This window comes from Molothrus ater, chromosome 9 (assembly GCF_012460135.2).
Source record: "Molothrus ater isolate BHLD 08-10-18 breed brown headed cowbird chromosome 9, BPBGC_Mater_1.1, whole genome shotgun sequence".
NCBI lineage: Eukaryota > Metazoa > Chordata > Aves > Passeriformes > Icteridae > Molothrus > Molothrus ater.
In genome coordinates this window covers 26997652-27017236 of record NC_050486.2, presented here as the reverse complement: position 1 = coordinate 27017236, position 19585 = coordinate 26997652, and the positions used below count along the sequence as shown (strand labels likewise).

The 19585-nt window shown below is 41.5% G+C and overlaps 1 protein-coding gene across 12 annotated transcripts in view; it reads left to right on the top strand.

Annotated features, from left to right (window-relative positions):
* The window catches only part of DAB1 (DAB adaptor protein 1), a 414897-nt gene that overhangs the window by 377672 nt on the left and 17640 nt on the right, over positions 1–19585 (top strand). For 9 of the 12 annotated variants that reach the window (XR_004980631.2, XM_054515767.1, XM_036387798.2 and 6 more), the window contains 6 exons: positions 857–988; positions 1574–1693; positions 2348–2386; positions 3709–3774; positions 8204–8263; positions 17072–17128. Coding sequence is in view for 11 of the 12 variants with exons in the window: in XM_054515767.1 (XP_054371742.1) it covers positions 857–988; positions 1574–1693; positions 2348–2386; positions 3709–3774; positions 8204–8263; positions 17072–17128 (474 nt within the window). In the remaining variant the exon portion in view is untranslated. The remainder of the gene's footprint in view (positions 1–856; positions 989–1573; positions 1694–2347; positions 2387–3708; positions 3775–8203; positions 8264–17071; positions 17129–19585) is intronic. The other 3 variants (XM_036387803.2, XM_036387804.2, XM_036387805.2) reach the window with 3 other exon arrangements.

The following is a 19585-nucleotide window of genomic DNA, read 5'->3' as shown; positions in this document are numbered from 1 at the left end:
GAAATAGCATTATCCCTAGATGATACAAGAGTAGGTCAATATATCAGAAGGTAGAAATTGAAACTAATAGATTGTTTTAGATAAGCTTTACAAGGAAGTGGAAATACTTCTCTATTACTTTGATAATAAAATGCTGTTTAGTGCAAAGTGTGAAAGATTCTGGCACCACAAGAGATGCTTCTAAGAGCTTCAGATTCATGTCCTGACTCTGGACAGAGTTTTGCTCACACAGTTAAAATTAAGTCTTTTTATTATTACAATTCACCAAAGTGGGATTTTAAGTAAAATGTGGACTTTAGCATTCAGCATTGATTTCCAGTTGAAAAATTACATTTACATTCATTTTCTGAGGAAAATAAGTGCTTGGAGCTGTGTTACTCCTTGATGTGAAGTCTCTTGCACTGGCTGTTGCTGATTTTTGTGGAGATAAAGCAGGTCTGGTACTGATTCCTAGAGGTATTGGAGATCTCAGCTGGAACTCTGCAGATCAGCCTGGCCTGGGAGTCACCCTTTGTGAAGCTACAGGTTTCTGCAGCCCCTGCTTATTTTTGTACCAAGAAATACTGATTCTATGCCTGGGATGCTGTGCAGGTCGTAGCTAGGTAATACATTTTTTATTTAATTATATTTCACTTAAAGATACTTAGAAAAATCATCAGTGGAAGCTTTTAGTCAATCTACAAAAGCAAGTCAGATTTAGATTTTGAGGAAAAAAGAGGCTTAAAGAGTTAAGATATTAATTGGTTTTCATATCAGAATGTGTTGGGATCCAGATAAAGTGGTGAAGGAGAGTAATGCTGCTTTTTAATCAAACATTCTGATGGATATTCTCTACTGTTGTTTGGGTTTTTTTTAGCTACTCCAGCATCACCACGCAGTTCATGAAATTTCCTACATTGCAAAGGATATCACAGACCACCGAGCGTTTGGATACGTGTGTGGAAAGGAGGGAAATCATAGATTTGTGGCAATAAAAACAGCCCAGGCAGTAAGTATCAAATCACTGTCATTTTCTGCCATGTAACTCAGCTGAAAAGCCATTTGTAAGGAGCTGTTCAAGAGGCTGGTCTTGGGTTGTTTATGATTGTGCTAAACTGGTCACAAGTGTCTGTGTGGATATTAAATAGCAAATTAATGGAACCAGCTTGGGCAGAAGGGAATGTGTTTCTTTGTTCCCAATTTTTTAGTATGTGTTTTGTTATAATTAATTATTGTTTACCTTTCTTGCTAAGCTAGACTGGATGAAGAGAAATTTGCTTATGTTCCTATACTCATGAAAACCCACATTGTGTGTAGTCTACTGTAATTTCAGTGGATGAGAAACCACTAATAAATATGCCTTTACATTAATCCAAGTGCCTTTTATATTCATAATGCTTTTTATATTCATAACTATAATTATCATTAATTTTCAAGCATAGTTAGTTCAGCGGGAATTAACCCAGGCCTGGGTGCTGAGATAGAAATTAATTCTATATTAAGTTTCATTGTGGAGGTGCGCTATCAGCAGGATGGGATAAGAGGTGTTTATTTTCCCCTAGAGAAATTCTCCACCCTGTTTTTGCTTCCTTAGGCTGAACCTGTAATCCTGGACTTGCGGGACCTGTTTCAGCTCATCTACGAACTGAAACAAAGGGAAGAAATGGAAAAAAAGGCACAAAAGGACAAACAGTGTGAGCAGGCGGTATACCAGGTACACCAATAAGCTTAGACTACTGCCACCAAAATTTGGGTTTGGAGTTTCTGCCCCAAGTTGCTCCAGAGAGGCTCTGAGCATCCTCAGCACTTGTGACAGCAGTGGGTTTGAGCAGTGCTGGCTTCCCAAGGAGCAGCGTGAGCCCAGCAGCCATCCTGAGCCCAGCCTAGGATTAAACTGAGCTGAAAGCTGTGCCTGGGGTGTGCTGAACCTGGTTAGCAGCTGGAAATGATCCCCTCATTTCCTGCTTAGTGTTTCTTCTCATTCAGAAGGAAAACTTTAATGAAGGGTCGGTGTTGTAAGCCAGGTTTTAAGTGTTGTAAGCCAGGTTTTAAGTGTTGTAAGCTAGGTTTTAAGTGTTGTAAGCCAGGATTTAAGTGTCTCATACTTTAGGGGAGGTTCAATATACTTCTGAATGTGTGTGTTTGAATCAAGTCAAACAAGGTGCAGATTGTTAAACTCGGATGGAACTTGAATAAAGTTACTTTGTACCATAATGTGACTTTATCTGTATCCTAAAGAAAGAAAACTTTGAACTTACCTGCCCATTTTGCTTATTCCTTTGCTGTCCTTTAATTTCTGAATACAGTTCTTTTATCTCTGCTGTTTATGTTCTTTGCTTTTACTGCCTGTCCTCTTACTTTGCTGTAGACAATTTTGGAAGAAGATGTAGAAGATCCTGTATACCAGGTAATTTCTGAAGCTGTATGGCCTTGGAGTTTCAGAAATGACTAGATACACGTTATCTTCCAACACAGCCAAAAACTTGAACAAGATGTTTTGAAATTTACTGAGAGAGGTCTTGTGAGAAACCTTTAAAACCTCCACAGAAAGTAGCATATTTAGAGATGAAGCTGTAAGTAATAGCACAATATGTCTGTATAGAATGGAATGTTTCAGTTGGAGTATAGAAATATTAGATGAAATATGTCATGAATGCTGCTTTAAATGTGGCTTGTGTATCCGGATTTTAAGTTTGAAAATGAGATTTGTCATCATTTTTTAATATAAACTCTTAACTGAAAATGGAGCTACTCTGAGAATTAGGGAAGGTGGCATCTTGTCCTCGTAGTTATAAGTTGACATTTTGTTTTCTGTGGAGCCAGAATTAATTCAGAGGGTGAATATTTGGGGAAAAAAACCCCAACAGTAGCATTGATGTTGTAACACACTCCCTTGTTGGTGTTTCAGCTACGATTTAATAATAGATCTGAAATTTAAGTCCTGCTCCATCCAAGAAAAATGTCTGGGAGCAAAGATGATTATCAGAAATGTGTCGATATATTCATGTCCAATACCCTGCTGAGTGTGAAGAAGAAAAAGATGTAATTTCATTCTCGTGTTTTTGTGCTGAAGCAAAATATGTGATAGTTTACTTTTTTTTTCCTGGGGATTCTGTGTTCTTCCACTTAGGCATATCAGTGGGAGTCACACTGAAAGGATCCAATTCAACCATTAGTGAATATTGAACAGTGCCTAAGGTGCAGCAAGGAAGATGATAAGAGTCAGGATGCCCTAAATTACTGTTCAGCTATTATAATGTCAGGAGTTTTGTTCTGTACTCTTCACAATAAAGCAAGAACCTGAAAATGAAAAAGTGTTGTGCCAGCCTTTTGCCACGTGGCCTGTGCCACGCACACCAGCCCATTCTCCCAGCTTGGATTTAGCACTTTTATTCATAGACAATAAGTATATGTGGAAATAATTGCTATTATGTAAAAGAGGCAAAATTCACGTTGCCTTCAGAAAATTAATACTGGGCCACAGGCAGTCTCCCTGGCGAGGAAGAATTAGGGAGTTGCTCTAATGATCATTAAGAGGAGTTTTAGGCCTGTTCATGAAATATGAAACAGCCTATCCTGGTGCTTCCCAACAAACCAGTTGTCCTGCTGCCAGCCTGTGCTTTGAAGTTGTTTCTTTAATGCCTGCCTTTGTTTTGACGTGGAATTCCAAACGGCCTTTTTCCCTTCTGTTTCATCTCTGACTGTCCCTCTCTGGCGCTGCTGCCATAGTACATTGTGTTTGAGGCTGGACACGAGCCCATCCGTGAGCCTGAAACGGAGGAAAACATTTATCAGGTATAAAACCTCTCCCCTCGCTGAAAGTGCATCTCATACATAGCTCATAGCTCGTAGTTTTCATCCATCACCAAAACTGTCTTGGCATTTCATTCTGGTGACATTATCTGCCCAGTCACAATGTGATTTTTCTGTTGTTTGTCATATCGGCTTCTGCGAATTGATATTAACTTTGTCGACTCACAAACTTTTGAGTACACCATATGAGGTGATAAATGGAGATTCTCTTTTTTTTTCTGTTAATTTTTTTGAAATTTTTTACACCTATTCTGAGAAACATGCCGAAGATGTTTCGTTGGCAGGCCGTGCAAGCAATTCCTAGAAATTTCCGTGGTGCTGCTCTTGTTTCTCTTGTCTAACCAAGGAAATAACTGAGCAAAACCTCAGAGCTCTCAAGAGATATCCCCCCCAGACCAGGGAAACTATTTTCAGAGTGCATATGTTATGTTAAAGCCCAAGCTCACATTCTTCACACTGACAAAAAGCTGCATTGAAAGCAATATAAAATAATCTTTTGTCGTTCAATTTATCCTCAAGGGATCGGTACGAGGTTTATTAAAATATAATGTAATTCATTTTGTATCACGTACTAGAGGCAAATCTGAGGAATAGACAGAGATCTTTGTGTGCTGTGAGAAAATTGTGATTCGAGGAAATTGTTCAGTGTGCAGGGGAAGGAGTTTCAAGCAGTGATTAAGCATTTCATCCAGCTGGACTAGAGGTTGATCTGCTTATAGGAAAAGATTGTAAGGTAGGCAGGAGCAAGGATAGAACAAAAAGGAAAAGCATTAAGTAATGAGAAAATGTGGGAAGATAATAGAAAAAATGAGATGCTAGTGTAGCTGTAAGCTAAAATAAAAAGCTGATTGGGAAAGAGAAATACAAGTTAAATGTTAGAAAACAACATCTTAGAGATGCCATCAGAAGGTCATTAATATAAGATTAATTTAATTTCTCCCTGCTGCTCCCCTGGCACCATGCACACTCAAAAATGCAGCTTTTTGCATCTCCACACCAAGACATGCAAAGCTCTCACTCAAGGTGAGAGTCTGCCTAAGGCTGAATATTTTCAGCGTTGAAAGTTTGACTATTATCAGCAAATGTTAAAAAATTGCTAGTCTAGTTGTCAGGTTTGTGCTAGAAACAAAAATCCCATGAGAACTAGATTTGAGGGGGGAAAATGGTGATTGTTGTTCATCAAAGTGTGGAGCTTTTAGTGACACTTCAAAGAATTAGAAGGTGGTAGGAGGCAAAATGGGACTGTTGCTCCCAGTGTTTGCAGATCTTCCAGCAGTCATTTGTGGGTAGGGAAGAAGTTGGAACTGTGTTCTGAGGAGTAGCCCAGAGAACTGCAGGACTCCTTGGGCAGTTTCTTTTCCATAAAATGGAAATAGAAGGTGAAAAGCAGGTAGTGAGACCTTGTCTCATCTCAGGGTACTGCTGTTACTGTCCTCTAAGTCACCAGAGAATTGCTCAAGCCTTCATTTGACGGCATCTGGATGTGATGAAGTGTTTCCTCCCACAGTGGTCACAGAAAACACCTGTGATTAATGTGCCATACTCTGGATCTTCACAGTCTAGCATTGTCCTCTGTGTTTACTACCTGAGCACAGCAAATGCTGAACTGGGGAGTGGAGAGTCATTTTTTGGTCTCTCTGTAACTGGTGGATGCTGAGGTGTCCCAGCTGCAGACTGGCGCATAGCCATGAGCTTCCCAGCTCCCACGGGCTGCCTGAGCTCTTGGCCTCCACAAATATGGGCCTCCACACCTCAGATTTTACACTCAGATGCTGGCAGAATTGTTTCTCTTACAAGATCTTGGTAATCTCACAATCGTCAGGCTACTGTTAAAAACAAAATTGAGAAAGATCTTCTTTTATATTTTTTTGTGCTTTTGGTTGATTGGTTGGTTTTTCGTTGGTTTTTTTTTTTTTCCTTTTAAATTTGATGCATATTTGTGGCAGCTTCTATTATTTACTGTGAAGCCTTCCCATAGCAGAGACTGTTAAACATATATCTGCTCAATAACCTCACACAGCCTTGCTTCAGCCTCACCAAACCTTTCTGCTGGTGCTGCTCTGGCTTTTCATTTGCTGGCATGCAACAAATTCACTTCTCCCTTGGTGGAAGAGATTCCCAGCCCATGGGGAATTGCAGATAAAAGATACGAGCAGAAAGTGACAATTTCTATTTCTTTTTAGCATAATAGAGGTCACAACTTTCTTTTTAAGCATTCTTTTCTCTGTCTGTCACCTTTCTTTGATACATTACCCCAAAGAGTGTCTGTGTCTGCTTTTCTAATATTGTCTATGTAAGTTGCTATAATTTGTTAGGTAAGGACTCAATCACTGAGCACATACCAACCCTCAGATTGCTTAATAGCAGCTCCTCTGCTGCCTGGTGTTCTGGAGAGGTGGAGATGGGATTTTGGGAGGTGGTTTGGTGTTTGTGTGGCAGCCCTGGTCTCTGTGGAGAGGAAAGTTCTGCTCCATGAGGAGCTGACAATCTGAGATTGGGGGTTTAGGACTGTGGTGCTTTTACTGCTACACGATGCAAAGACATCCAGATGGTTCACAGCCTGTCACAGAGACAGCACTGACAGCAGAAATAGAGCTGGTACCTCTTACTGGTGCTGCTAATCAAAGGAAAAACAGCAATTCCTTGCAGCCCCCAGAGCAGGCTGAGATGCAAACAAATGTGGGGGTGCACAGCAAGAAAAGACAGCAGGTCAGGCTGCACTGAGTTGGGAGGGAGAAATGGCTTTCAGGAAAGTTCCTCTGTCTTCATATGAGATGCAAGGAGCTCTTCTCTGAGTATAAACTGGAGTAGAAAAAGAGGGGTTGATAGTGCAGGGAAATGCTCAGTCCACAGTCAGGTCTGGATTAGGTGCAAATTGGGATGACCTCACAGAAAGGTTGGAAGGAGGAAGAGGAGAATGGCTGAAAGGGAAAGATTTTGGAGAAAACAGAAAACAATTCACACTAATGAAAGTTTAGAAACAGTTTCTCTTTCCTTATCTCCCCTCCTTTTGTGAAGACCCAGCTTTCCAGTGACTTCCTAAATCAACCATTCCTGCTTCCTGCTCTCACCCTGTCACCTCCAGCTCTCTCTCTTTCCAGACTCCTACTGCCATGGCACTGAATTTTTACCAGTTTCACATATCTAATGTGGTACTGGCTTTGGTGGAAGTGGCCAGAGAAAGCCAAGGATAGGAATAGAAGAAATCTTCCACAAAGTTCATTCAGTTTCTTTGAGAGTTCCTGACAAACTCTTCAATGTGCACCAAGTTAAGAACACACAGTTTCTTGTGAAGGCTGTACAACAGTAGAGAGATGTTTTTATACAGAATATGATACAGAATAATAAATGATAGCATATCTCAGTGAATAAGTAACATTTCTTCAGCTTCTCCTAGACCAGTCTGAGTGTAGTGTCAGAACCTTAAGATACTTATTGTCGTAGAAAACAAAAAGGTCATAATTTTATCATATTTGCAATATCATCTCATTGACCTGTGAGGTTTCATTGTTGTCTGAAATGTAACTCTGAGTGCCTTGTTTGGTGGAAAAGCACCACTGATGAGAACAGGTAACTGTTCTTTTTGCTTTTGCCATTTTCAGTGGACACTCAGTGCTTCCGGAGAGGAAAGGAAATATAATCACAAATTATAGAAATTATAAATATGCAAACAAGTGGTCCTTGGGTGAGCACAGCCCAGTACTACAAAGCAGCTGAGTCTGCATGAGCAGGATATGAATCCCCTGAGTATAAATCGTGACTGGTGGCTCAATAAAGGCTCACACAAAGTTTTAAGTACATTATCCCCTGCCCATCTCTCCTGTGTCAGGTTTCAAGAGGCCTTAATTCATTAGGAAAATTGCAGCATTTTGACCAATATTTCAGAGAGCAGCCACAAGGCCCCATCACTGCAGTATTAGGACTCTTTTTAAAGATCAAATGAATTGTGAGGAAGAAATCTGACAGAAGGTAAAAGCAGCTCTTACCCTCACCTTGTTAACTCTGCTCTGTGTCTCTGGGGAGATGATGAACTCACCTGACCATAACTTCCATTGCACATCTCTAACCCCCAAGTTAAAGGGAAAAACAACCATTTAAGTAGGAAGAAGATCCTAAGCGTGAAGTACACCTGGACTTCATGTAACCAGAATTATCTGAGAATAGAAATCTCCTTTCTGAACACTGCTGGGCTGTAAAGTATTCAGATAGGTGTTTTATTTCTTCAGTATTTTCTCCATTAATGGTCCTACTTGGATAAGAAGGGAACCATCCTCGATTTCATTAATACTAAAAATTAGTATTAAATAAACTACTCATTTAGGTACACCCTGTGCATAAATAGCAGTTGCTCTTTGCAGTTTTTCATCCAAGCTGCTTTTGTGGTGACCTCAGTTTTCCTTTCCTGTTGCAGGTTCCTACCAGCCAAAAGAAGGAAGGTGTTTATGATGTGCCAAAAAGTCAACCTGTAAGTGTAAGTATCTCCCCTATTTATATACAGCACAGGAAATGTGGGTTTTAGCTTCTGTGGCTTTTATTATTGTCTGTAACATTTGATACATTCCTCGTGGTGTGACTTTTGTCAGTGATACATTATGGGTTAGTGGGGACTGTGATGTCACTTACATCCATCTCATTCATTGCTTGAATCTCCTTTCTGTCTTTTCTCACTCATTTTTAGGCAAGTCACCATTTCTGAATGTGTCATTTGTGGTTAGGAGTTGACAGCAAACCTTCTGCCTGTTAATGCCTGAGGTGCTGCCTGGTTTAGAAAGGTTCCTCTGGTACCCAAATGTGTATTATTTCTGTAGTGCTCTAAGTATATGAGAAACTAAGCTTAATTCAACTCAGTTTTTTTCTGTCCTGTACCTTGCTTGGGCAGGAAAATATTAAAAAAATAGGGGTAATATGCTGTTGTAGCCAAAAAACACCATTCCCAGTCTGTGCATTGGCATTTTGAAATGGTGAAGCATTTATTCCCAAAATATGCAAAGAATGGTAACAAGTGTTTCAGAGAAGTGACAGATGCCTTAGAACAAGGTGTGTGTTTGCTGAAGAGTGGGTTATGCTGTTCTATATAAATCTGTGCTATAAATGCCTCAAGAAATTGTTGGATTGCTTTGGTTACTCAAAAAAATTAGTATTTCTGAGGATCTGTGTGAGAGTGGAGAAAAACCAAGGAAAAGAATTTCAGAATTGTAGTGGGAGAAGCATGAGGAAGATGCCTGTGTTCAAGAGAAGGAGACTTTTTTGCACCAGGATGTGGTGATTTGCACAGCAACCAAGATGTGGAATAAAAAAAGAAAAATGCTATGAAGGATCTGGGTGGGGACCTGGACTGTGACACTTCTGGGCTTTGCACAACCAAACAAACAAACCCTGCCAGAAATATTTCACCATGAGCCAGTAGGAGCAGGGAGGCGTCTTCATGTTGCCTGCAAAAATCTGGTGAAATAACTCACCTTGCATCACTGATTGAGGTATTTGTGGGCATGGAGTAGCAGTTATTTTTCACTTACTTTTCATGTAGTTTTTCATATAGTTCAGTGGTACAATTTTTCTGCTCTGCTTTTCCTGTGACTCTCTTATTATCCCTTCAGTGGTGCTTCAATTTCACTCAACGTACAGTGTGTAATTTAGGTTGTTGCAGTGTGGCTGGGTGTGCAGTGCTTGCAATCACATCTGCAGACACTCTGGTACTACTCTGTCCTGTAAATAGCAGATATGAGATAGAGGACTCATGGAACCTACTCTGTAATCATCAAATACATTTAATCTGCCATCTCCATAAAGCTGGTTGCACCTCTTTACTTTTTTTTTTTTGCTAGTTCATGGTTAAATTTAAAGGGATTAAAGCTTTTTCTCTAATCAACTTCTGTACATTAATTAATGAAGAAAAGGAGAAGAGGAAGAGCGAGGTAGCTGAGATCCTGTTTCACCTTTTTATATTAGTACGTATTAAAAGAAAAAAAAAACAGCAATAGCTCTTAAAATTAGCAATTTAATATTCCACTGCCCATCTGATTTATTGCTCACCCTTCCACACGTGAGACTCTCTGTCATTGAGACACTTGCTATAATTTTGTTTTCAATTTATAGCTGTCATTATTATATAAACCTCTAAAATTCAATCTGAGGGCAAATAATCAAGCTCATGTACCTGCTTTAAACATGTAAGGACATTTCCTTTATTAGGAGGTCTTGCTTTCAGTAATTTCATAATGGATGAATGAAGTGAGGAACTTTTTTGTGGCTCCTGATGGGTTTCAGGCACCATGAATTCTCTCTGCTGACGATACATTCAGCTCTTAATAACAATGCAGCAAGTTTTGGTTGGATTTAGGCTGAATTGCCCACAGACCCTTAGCAAAGATGGAGTTTCCATCTTGGAATTGTTTTCCTCTGGTTCCCAGGCAGGTTTAGTCTCTGAACAGAAAAGTGAGGGTTATCGAAGTGGTCATCCAGGTGTCCTCCAGCCTCGTCTCTCTGTAGCCAGTGGGGACAATTGGCCACTTCTCTGGGTGGATTGGCCTTGGAACAACCTGCTCCCATGGGAGAATTCCCTGCCTATGGCAGGGGGTTGGGATGAATTGATCTTTAAGGCCCCTTCCTGCCCAAGCCATTCGGTGATTCTCTGACGCTGTGAAATTCCTCCATCTGTGTCCCTCTCAGATGGAAACAAATGTACAACTGCATGTGGTTCTTTTGTGGCTGCAGATGAATTTTAAATGGCTTGCAGCTATGATGGCTTCTAAACATTCAGCTTAGCTGGGGTTGAGATCCAGCACAGTGTAGAGGCTTGAGGGCAGAATCCCCATTTCAGAGGCTGCTTTGAAACTGGGCAGTGTAATTCACACTGATTTTCAGTAAGGTACAGCTTCCTAAGGCACCACAACCACTTGGGCAAATATTTCTCCATGGAGATGGGATCCCACTGAGGCAGAAGGTGTGAAGCATCTCCCTGGTGGTGCCAGGGAGGATCAGGAGAGTTCAAAATTGTGTGTTCATGTACTTAACAATTCTGTGCCATTGTGTGAGGCCGTTTGTCAGCAGGTGTCAAAGTGCTTTATGGCCTGGCTCCTCATGATCTCTGATATCAAATAATGTAAATACGGAGCAAATGAGGCAGAAAGGAATGAGCCTCATCCCGGGATTGGAACGGACCCACTGAACTCAATTATCAGCAGTGGCTGCTTGCCAAGTCACTGCTCTGACATTGGGATGGAAAGATTGCTTACTCAATGTAATTCTGGTGTTTCCCCACCTCTCTGCTGCATCCCTTCCCAGCAAATACTGCTCTCCCATGGTTTTCCTCTGCTGGGTGTGCAGCTGAGCTTCAGACACACACTTTCCCTGGAATTCCCTCCCAGTACCTCTCCCTTCCTCTGTATTAACTCACATATCTTGAATTCATTCTTATTTTCTGTCTGCTCTGTCCTTGGACCAATTCTCCCATTCCCCATTCACTGAGAGTAGACATCACGACAAAGAAAGCAGGCTTACCCTAAATTCTTTAGTTAAGTGGTGCATGCTCCACTTAGAAATTCTAGTTCTGTGTGTGAAATTAACTGTTCTAAAAAAAGGAAAATGTTTAATGATCTCTTTTTGTCATAATTTCCCTTCGTCTCCCCATTAAACATCCACATCAAGTTCTACCTGTCACGGTGTTTTTAGTAAAAAGAGTCAGACTGTAAAATACCCTTCACAGAGACTGTCAGTCACGTCACAATAAAACCTTCTCTCCCCATCAAAATGTCTAAACTCTCTGCTTAACAATTTCATGAAGGCTTTCAAACAGCTCATCTCTCTGCTGTGTAAAGATCCAAGGCATCAGAGGTGCTGCCTCACAGTGCAGGCAGGCATTGGGCTGGTGCCAGATGTGTGGAATATCAAACCAGGCTGGAGCACAAGGGAGGAATTCCACTGTCTTAGGACATGGTGTGGGAGGAGCAGATGAAGCTGGACCTGAGCACGCCCGGGTTTAGAAGCCACAAGACCTGCCTGGTGGTTCTGGTGTGTCTGGGAAAGCTCAGCTTTGATTCTGGCTGGGATTGCAGTGCCACTCCCACATCTGGCTTCTCCCAGATGTGGCTTGTTGGGGAAGATGAAACAGGAAAGCCTTATAAATATGATTGCCTGGCAAAAGATTTTGAGAATATGAAAACTATAAGCGAGATTGAAATGGAAGCAAGCTTTGAGATCCCTCAGTTACTGAACAACTGGAAAACAATGGTGTGGCTGGACTGAAGGTAATCCCTCTTTTGATGAAACAATTCCTTCTGCTTGCAGACAGGTCCAAGGGTCAGAGCAGACCCTACTAGCTCAGCAGAAGGGGTCCAAAGAGGAGTTTTTAGGGTTTAAAATGTAACACAGGATGGTAATGTAAGGATTCTTAGAGGCTGTATGTAAATGTTATAGGATTTGTATCTTGTACTAGATTGGCTAGAGAGAATTAGAATATTCAACACAGAAGAAGATTTATTGTATTGTAATGGGAACCTCACTCTCTTACCCTTTTACTCTCTTACCCTTTTATGCTCTTACCCTTTTACTCTCTTTTTACTCTCTTACCCTTTTACTCTCTTACCTTTTTACGCTCTTACCCTTTTTACTCTCTTACCTTTTTTACTCCCTTACCCCTCTCACTCTTACCCTCTCATCCTCTCTACCCCTCTCTTCTCTGGGCCCTGCTCCAGCTGTGCCTGGCAGCTCCCAGCAGGCCCCTGCCCCCAGGCCCTTTGCAATAAACCCCAGGTTCCCAAAGGCCCCTGCCCCCAGGCCCTCTGCAATAAACCCCAGGTTCCATGACCTGGCCTCAGAGATCTCTCGTCCCCACCCATCCCGACCGTCCTGCAGTGGCTTTGCAGAAACAGCTCGCAGGCTGGTGATGTTGACTTCAGCCTCCAGTCAGACTTCCAGGATCAGATTCTCAGAGATGAGAAAGGGAGTGCATAGTCCTGGTCTCTGGCCATCTGTGCTGGGAAAACTGTCCGGTTTTATTTACATTTGCTGAAAGAGACACCTGTGCTCAAATGTCCTGACTTAGTCACACCCAATTAAACCCCATGTGTGAGGTTAAATAGCGCAGTGTGGGACGTGCATTTTTAACAGGTACAGGTACTTGCTGCAAAACTGGGAAATGTATTAGTTTGTTGGGACAATGTCTTGTGGCCTGGATTGATGATTTGGTGGGCCTTTGTTTTTTAGGCAGAATCATAGAATGAAAATCATAAAAGGATTTGGATTGGAGGTGACCTTAAAGATCTGTTTCAGCAGGAACAACTTTCACTAGACCAGGTTGCTCCAAGCCCCATCAACCAGTTTTTGGTTTTGTTTTTTTTTTTCTTAAGTTATCTTTTCTGGGATATTTTCTGGTTAATTCCTTAATAAAAACTTCAAGGGCAGAGGAAGCAGAAGCCAGGTCCTCCTCCCTAATCTTCCCAGTTTATAGCATCATCAACCTAAAGTGATGAAGTTCTTTCATGTGTTCACCAGCACCCTCTGTGCCTGGGAATTTCATTATCTTGGGAATGTGTAGCCTGGTAGCAGTGTGGGCCTGGCTCCAAGCTGGAGTCACTCTGGTGGTCTCTTGATTTATTAGACTCTGTCAGAGAAAAGTGGTAATTGAAGCATTTAAAATACTATTTCCTATAAGAGGAAATACCCCAAGTATACAGGGAATTCAGAATTAAGTTCCCTGCAAATGAAGAGAAAATAAACAGATGAGTAAGCATCTGTTTTGATCATATGAAGAGTTCCTTAATTTAAGGGAAGCTATCGAGCAACAGTGGAGCAATTCAATTCCCTCAACATGCCTCAGTAATCTGGGATGTCAATTATATCCCACAGTCCCAATTCTTCAGCTGTGCAGGATTGACTAACAGGACATTTAACCAGCACATCCAGGCCTTCCCAGTCACCAAACAAAGGAAACTGGACAGTTGGGAATGCAGTGAAGCTCAAGGCTGCCCTGTAATTGGGCACATCACACCCAGGACTTGGGTTTATGTCTTCAGGAGAATTCCCTGAAGGAAAATGGTCATGATCACTAATTCAGAATTACCCTGTCAAACTGAAAAGAGGAACTTTAAACAGGAGAATTCCCAGGTCCCATGGATTTTTACCCTGTGCAGTGTCAGATGCCCAAAATGCCTGGATTTGGGGTAAAAATCCATCAGTGGTTTCATGGCAGCTCATGTTGCTGACATAACCTGCACTGGTTGGGAATTGCCTCCACCACTGGAAGTGTTCAAGGCCAGGCTGGATGGGGCTCTGAGCAGCCTGATCTGGTGGAAAAATGTCCCTGCTCATGGCAGGGGTGGAACTGGATGAGCTTTAAGGTCCCTTCCACCCCAAGCCATTCTTGATTCCACAATGAAATGTTGACAGCAGCCTTAAAATGAAAGGGTTGTGCTCAGCTGTACCTCTGTAAATCTGGGATGGTGACAGCAGTCTGTAACTGGGAAAGTTCATGGCATTTGAGGATCTTTGGGATCTGCAGGAAGCTGAAGATTGCAAAAACATTGACAATTTTTTTCTTGACACACATTCTTCTGTGTATTCTTTTTAATTGGGAAGTAATTGAGCAATTCTTTGTTGAGTTCCCATGCCACTTCATTAACTCAGCAGTAGTTTTACAGGAAAACAATGTCTGTGGGGTGTTTTTGGGATGTCTCAACCTACCAGACGTGGTTTGACTGATGATGGGTTTAGTCATGATGCTCACATGCTCCTTCACTGTGGTTCTAATTGGTTTTTTTGGAATGAATTGTGGTTAATTAGCAAGCTGCTTGCAGCTCGTGGAGCTTGTAGCAATATCAACAGTTGTGGTGTAAGGTGCAAACAACTGGGGCTTTGCTGAGCTGCAAAAACCATTTGAACCATCAGAAAAGTTATTTATCATAGCCAAATCTTTACATGTTCAACTCAAATAAGATGGGAAATCTTTAGTTTGACCAACCGTTTGACTTGTCATTAGACTTCCGTGTAAAATCCATGTCAGAAGCAGGGAATTGGAGATGCAGAGAGGCTGTGGTGGGTGACTCCTCTTTGGTCTGCTGGGCTGCATGGTGTAGCACTCACCCTGAGTGCAAGAAACCAAATGTAAACCCCTCTGCTTCCTTAAAGGAGTTGAGTGGATAATACCCAGCTTAAAGGTTAATTACTAATTGCTGCTTATTTACTATATTTAGTATCTTTCTTACTCTTTTTTCTTGTTGAGCTGTGTAGCAGAGTACAAGTTAATTACCATGGGGTTTTTTCATGCTTTTAAGCACCATCTTTGCTCCATTCTCTGAGATTACAAAACCACGTTTTGTGAGATGCTGCATTTATCATCTTGCTTGCAAAAGTACAGCAGTATTAGGCAGGTTTTCTCCTGCCATATGTCAGCGTGGATCCCTTGCTGCTGGTGAAAAACAGACCGAGTAGCAGAAGTTGGGTATTCTGTCTTGATATGTGTATGGGAGTAAAAGAAGAAGGTGCTTCACACTCATGTGAGCACAAGAGCCCTCTTTTAGATTTCCCTTTTGAATTCTGAGCTTCTGCATTGCTTAGAAAAGATGTTTTTCAGAGGACTTGGTGATCAGAGGGAGTACTGGAGTGGATCAGTTTTATGTGGTTTATGAAAGCTGCAGCTCACTTGTCTCTTACCCTTATGGGTATTTTCCAGCTCAGGGTATTCTGTGATTACTATTGCTTGTGCACTCTGGAGTTTTCTCCAGCTTCTGGATAATAAGTTATTTTTTAGTGAATAGTAAAAAGCATCATGAGGAATTCTGCAATAGGCTTGGAGTGGTTTCAAACTGCTCCTGGCATGCAGTGATGCTGCTGCTTTAAGGACCAGATTTACATATTCTGTGTTTGAAAGATTTACAGGATACCTCACCTGCCTGTATAGGGAGATGGAGCTTTCATGACAGGATTAATGTCACTGGGCTACAGGGATTAATTGTCCCTCCTCCGCCCCAGCCTGCTCCTGAGGGGCTGGTGAGCTCCTGCTGGCTCAGCTGGAGGGGGTTTCACATCCAACACCTTCCTTCTGGGACAATTAAACCAAGCTTTTGCACCACTCTCTGCAGGAATCCTCACCTGGAGAAAGACCAGGAGCTGGAGCATCTCTCCAGGCTTCTGGTGCTGGAGGGTGGGGGGCAAACAAGGCGGCTGTCAGAGCACACAGTGATGAACTGCTGGCCAGAACTCTGAAAAGCATTCTGCTGTCATTTGAAGAGTGTTCTCAAAGTCTCTGGAGTTCTTTGAGCAAATGGACATGGCTTTTCTCACACTTTCCTCCCCTGGAGCTGGGGGAACATGGGGTCAGCTCCAGGAAGGTGCAGGACTGTATCTGTTCCTGATTGTGCACAGTGACATTATGGTACTTTGGTTTTGCCTTTTCCACTCTTTTTTTATTTTCTCTTTTCTTCAGCTCTGTGATGAGATGGGGAGAGGGGGAAAACATTCTAGGCTGTTTGTGAGATTTTTTAAGTGACATGGAATTACTGTCTGGTAACCTGTATGAAGCTTCTCAGTCATCTTAGACTTGATTTTCACAGCCTGCTGTTGTTTGTGTCTGCAGAAATGAAGTCTCCAACTCTACACTAAATGTTACCTGAAATTTAGCCTTCTGAAGTGATAATATGTGCTAAGTGTATGAATGGATTCAGATATGTACAGATGTGAGGGCAGTATATCCCCACATATATTTACATACGAACTATAGATTTAAATATAATGTGAATTGACTCATGTAATTTTCAAAATTGCTATGAAGAGAAAATAATTATCTTAATTATGTTTACATTGATGATGTTATAGTTTCCCTAGTTAGAGAAATGTGTGTTTTTTTCTGAAGATACTTGATTTTAGAGCTTTTGTCATCCAAAACTCAATCATTCTTTTTCCCCTGAGGATGTTAAATCCCTTCTTTCACCAAGCCAGGGAAAAGTTCCATTAATGTAAGCAGGATCAGAGCTCACTGGGTATGCTTACTGCTGAATTAATAAATATTTAGGAAAATAAATAGGTGTGTCACAAGTGATAAAATTGCTTTATACACCAGAAGATGAGATTTAGCAGAAATGAAGTGTATGTTTGCCCCACATCCCAGCAGCATTCATACTCACTGTTTTCACTGCCTGATTTCAGATCTGTGCTCACAGCAAGATGGAAAGGGTTTTCATTTCAATGCTGAAGTCAATAATTATGGAGGTTATCATTTTCATGCTCAGAAATTCATGTCATTTTCATAAATCATTCATCTCATTTCATAAATCATGCTTTACAGCTGGAGAATGGAAACTTATTGCTGGACATTGATGAAAATCTTGTTTCAGTCACTCAGGTAAGGTTGTGACACTAAAAAATACTCTAAGGAAATATAGCTGAAATCATCTATAGGAGTAATGCAATTGGAAAATGTTCAGCTTGGGATTAACTTCACTGGAACGTAGCTAATATCAGATGTGAATAATCTTAATGAGGCATAAGGGGTGAAATCAGTTCTGTAGTGACAGTGAAATCACAGAAATAAAAGATAAGTGCTTGGTGTCCAGGATCTCGTGTGCTGCAAGTAGATAAAGGCAGCTCTGTGTCAGAGAAGATGCATTCATTTATTCAGGCTGAGAACTGAAGAAGGAGAAAAAAGACTCCTGAACCATTTGGGACGTTAAAATACACCTCCAAGGGTTGCTGTTTAAAGCTCCTGCCAGTAAATGAAGGTGTTGTGTTCCCACTGAATTTGTGTTTACATTCTCTGATGTGGTTCTGTAGCTCCTGTTGTATATGAGGGTGATATTCTGTAAAAAAATAATTCCTCTGTAAATGTATTTCTTTTTCCTGGGGAATATCGTGAGTGAGGGTTTATTATAACAGAGTGCTGTTGACTTTCCTATCACTCTCTCCAGCTGCCTATTTAGAAATGTGTCTGCAGAGCTTTCACAGAATTATATCTGTGAAGAATATCCAAAGATCCATCACCTTGAAGCACTCTGAAAAATATTACTATTCCCATTATCCAGGAGTATGGAGGCACTGGGATCTGAGTTACCACCTTTCAGATGCATGTCATATAATCCAGAGTTCAAAACTATACTGACTATCAATTTCCAGTATTCCTGTGAAACCTATACTATTTTTTCCACAAAAAAAAATAAGAAAAAAGTATAACTTTGCACACAGCTGTGTGTACCATGCCCTTCCCCATCCTCCCTGGCTTGCTCATCTGCTCCCTTTTGCTCATGGAAAGGACACAAATGTTCCTTGGGAGCAAACAGTGAGTAGTTCCTGAGGGGGGCAGGAGAAGGGCAGGTTTGGGGTGCTGCTGAACAAGCAGTTTGGAGAGTGAGAAGAAAGTGGCTCTTGGAGTATTTCAGTGTCACCTGACACCTCTTGAGTCAGGAGTGCCTACAGGAGGCTTGAAGTGATTTCCCAATGAGTGCTGCTGTTGTCATTATTCCCACTTTCCTGGGCATTTTAACAACCCTTGCCTGATGTGTTTGTGCACACTGCAGAAGGGACTTAGGCTGGGTTTGTTGCTTGTTTGGGGTTTTTTTCCAAAAGCTATTCCTGGCAGTATTTTCCTACAGAGTATTAGAATTGGTGTACCCTGAAGAAAAGGTGGCTTTCCCTCTTTTTCCCTTCTGCATTTCCATGCAGATACTTAAAGGGATATCTAAGCCTATAAGAAGAAAATGCATTGTCATAGCACCAAAGCAATGTGATCTTCTTAATATAAAACATGATGGGAGAATATGTGAGATAATTCCTGGGTACATCATGACATGAAGCTGAGAATCAGCAGAGCTGCTCAGACAAATTCCAGTTCTAACTGATTGTGGTGTTGCTTTTATGTGTGGGAATAGAGAGTGGATTGAAAAAAAAAATGTATAAACTATTGATATGTGTAGTCTTACTCCTTAAGGGATATTTTTTAATGGAAGGTTAAAGGCAGGAAAAATTCTTAGGGTGATCTTGGTCTCTTGGAAGGCTGTAAAGCCTGACCTGCCAGTCTGGTTACTGTCCAAAGCATTCAGGGGCTGCTTTTGCAGGACAAGACTCAACTGAATGTCAAACCTGTCTGTGTGACAGCAGGATCCAAGGTTTATGTGCCTAAGATGAGGAGGAGATTCAATGAGCTAAACTAAGATTTGCATTAAGTCTTGTTCATAATGAGAATTGTGCCTTCCCACATCTTGTGGGTGTGATACTGGGAACACCAGTGAGAAAGGTAGTGAGAAGAAAAAGTTCTGGGTTCTCATCAAAGCTTTCCAGTATAACCACCCTGATAAAGGTGATGGATGGGGTTTAGGTTTCCTGCAGAGCTCTGAGGGGTCTGTGCTTTAACATCCCTGAACTCCAGCTGAACTCATGTGCAGGTGGGTGGGAGTAAAGTTGCTCTAGAACACGTGAAGGAGCTTTGATTATGCAGCCACTCCAGTTGCTTCTTATAATAAAGTGTGTTTTTTCTTCTGGTCCAGTTAGCCAGGCCTGCATGGGTGACCTGTTTTGAGCTCCCAGTGAAGGGCGTCCCAAGGAAATATTTCTAACAAGAATTAAATGTACAGCCACAAACTTGCGATAACCCAGTTGTGCATCCTCCTTCAAGTCCACTTATCCAGGTCACACCTGTCCCATGGGCAAGGGGAAATCAGGCAGCACTTTAAAAGCCCTTCCCTTCTGTATCCTGCTGGCACTCCATGTGCTGCTGCCATGCTGTAAGACCTCCAAGTGAGGGTTTAGAAGAGGAGCCAGGGAAAAGGACTGGCCATAAATCGTGCTTGGAGCTCACTGATGTTAAAGG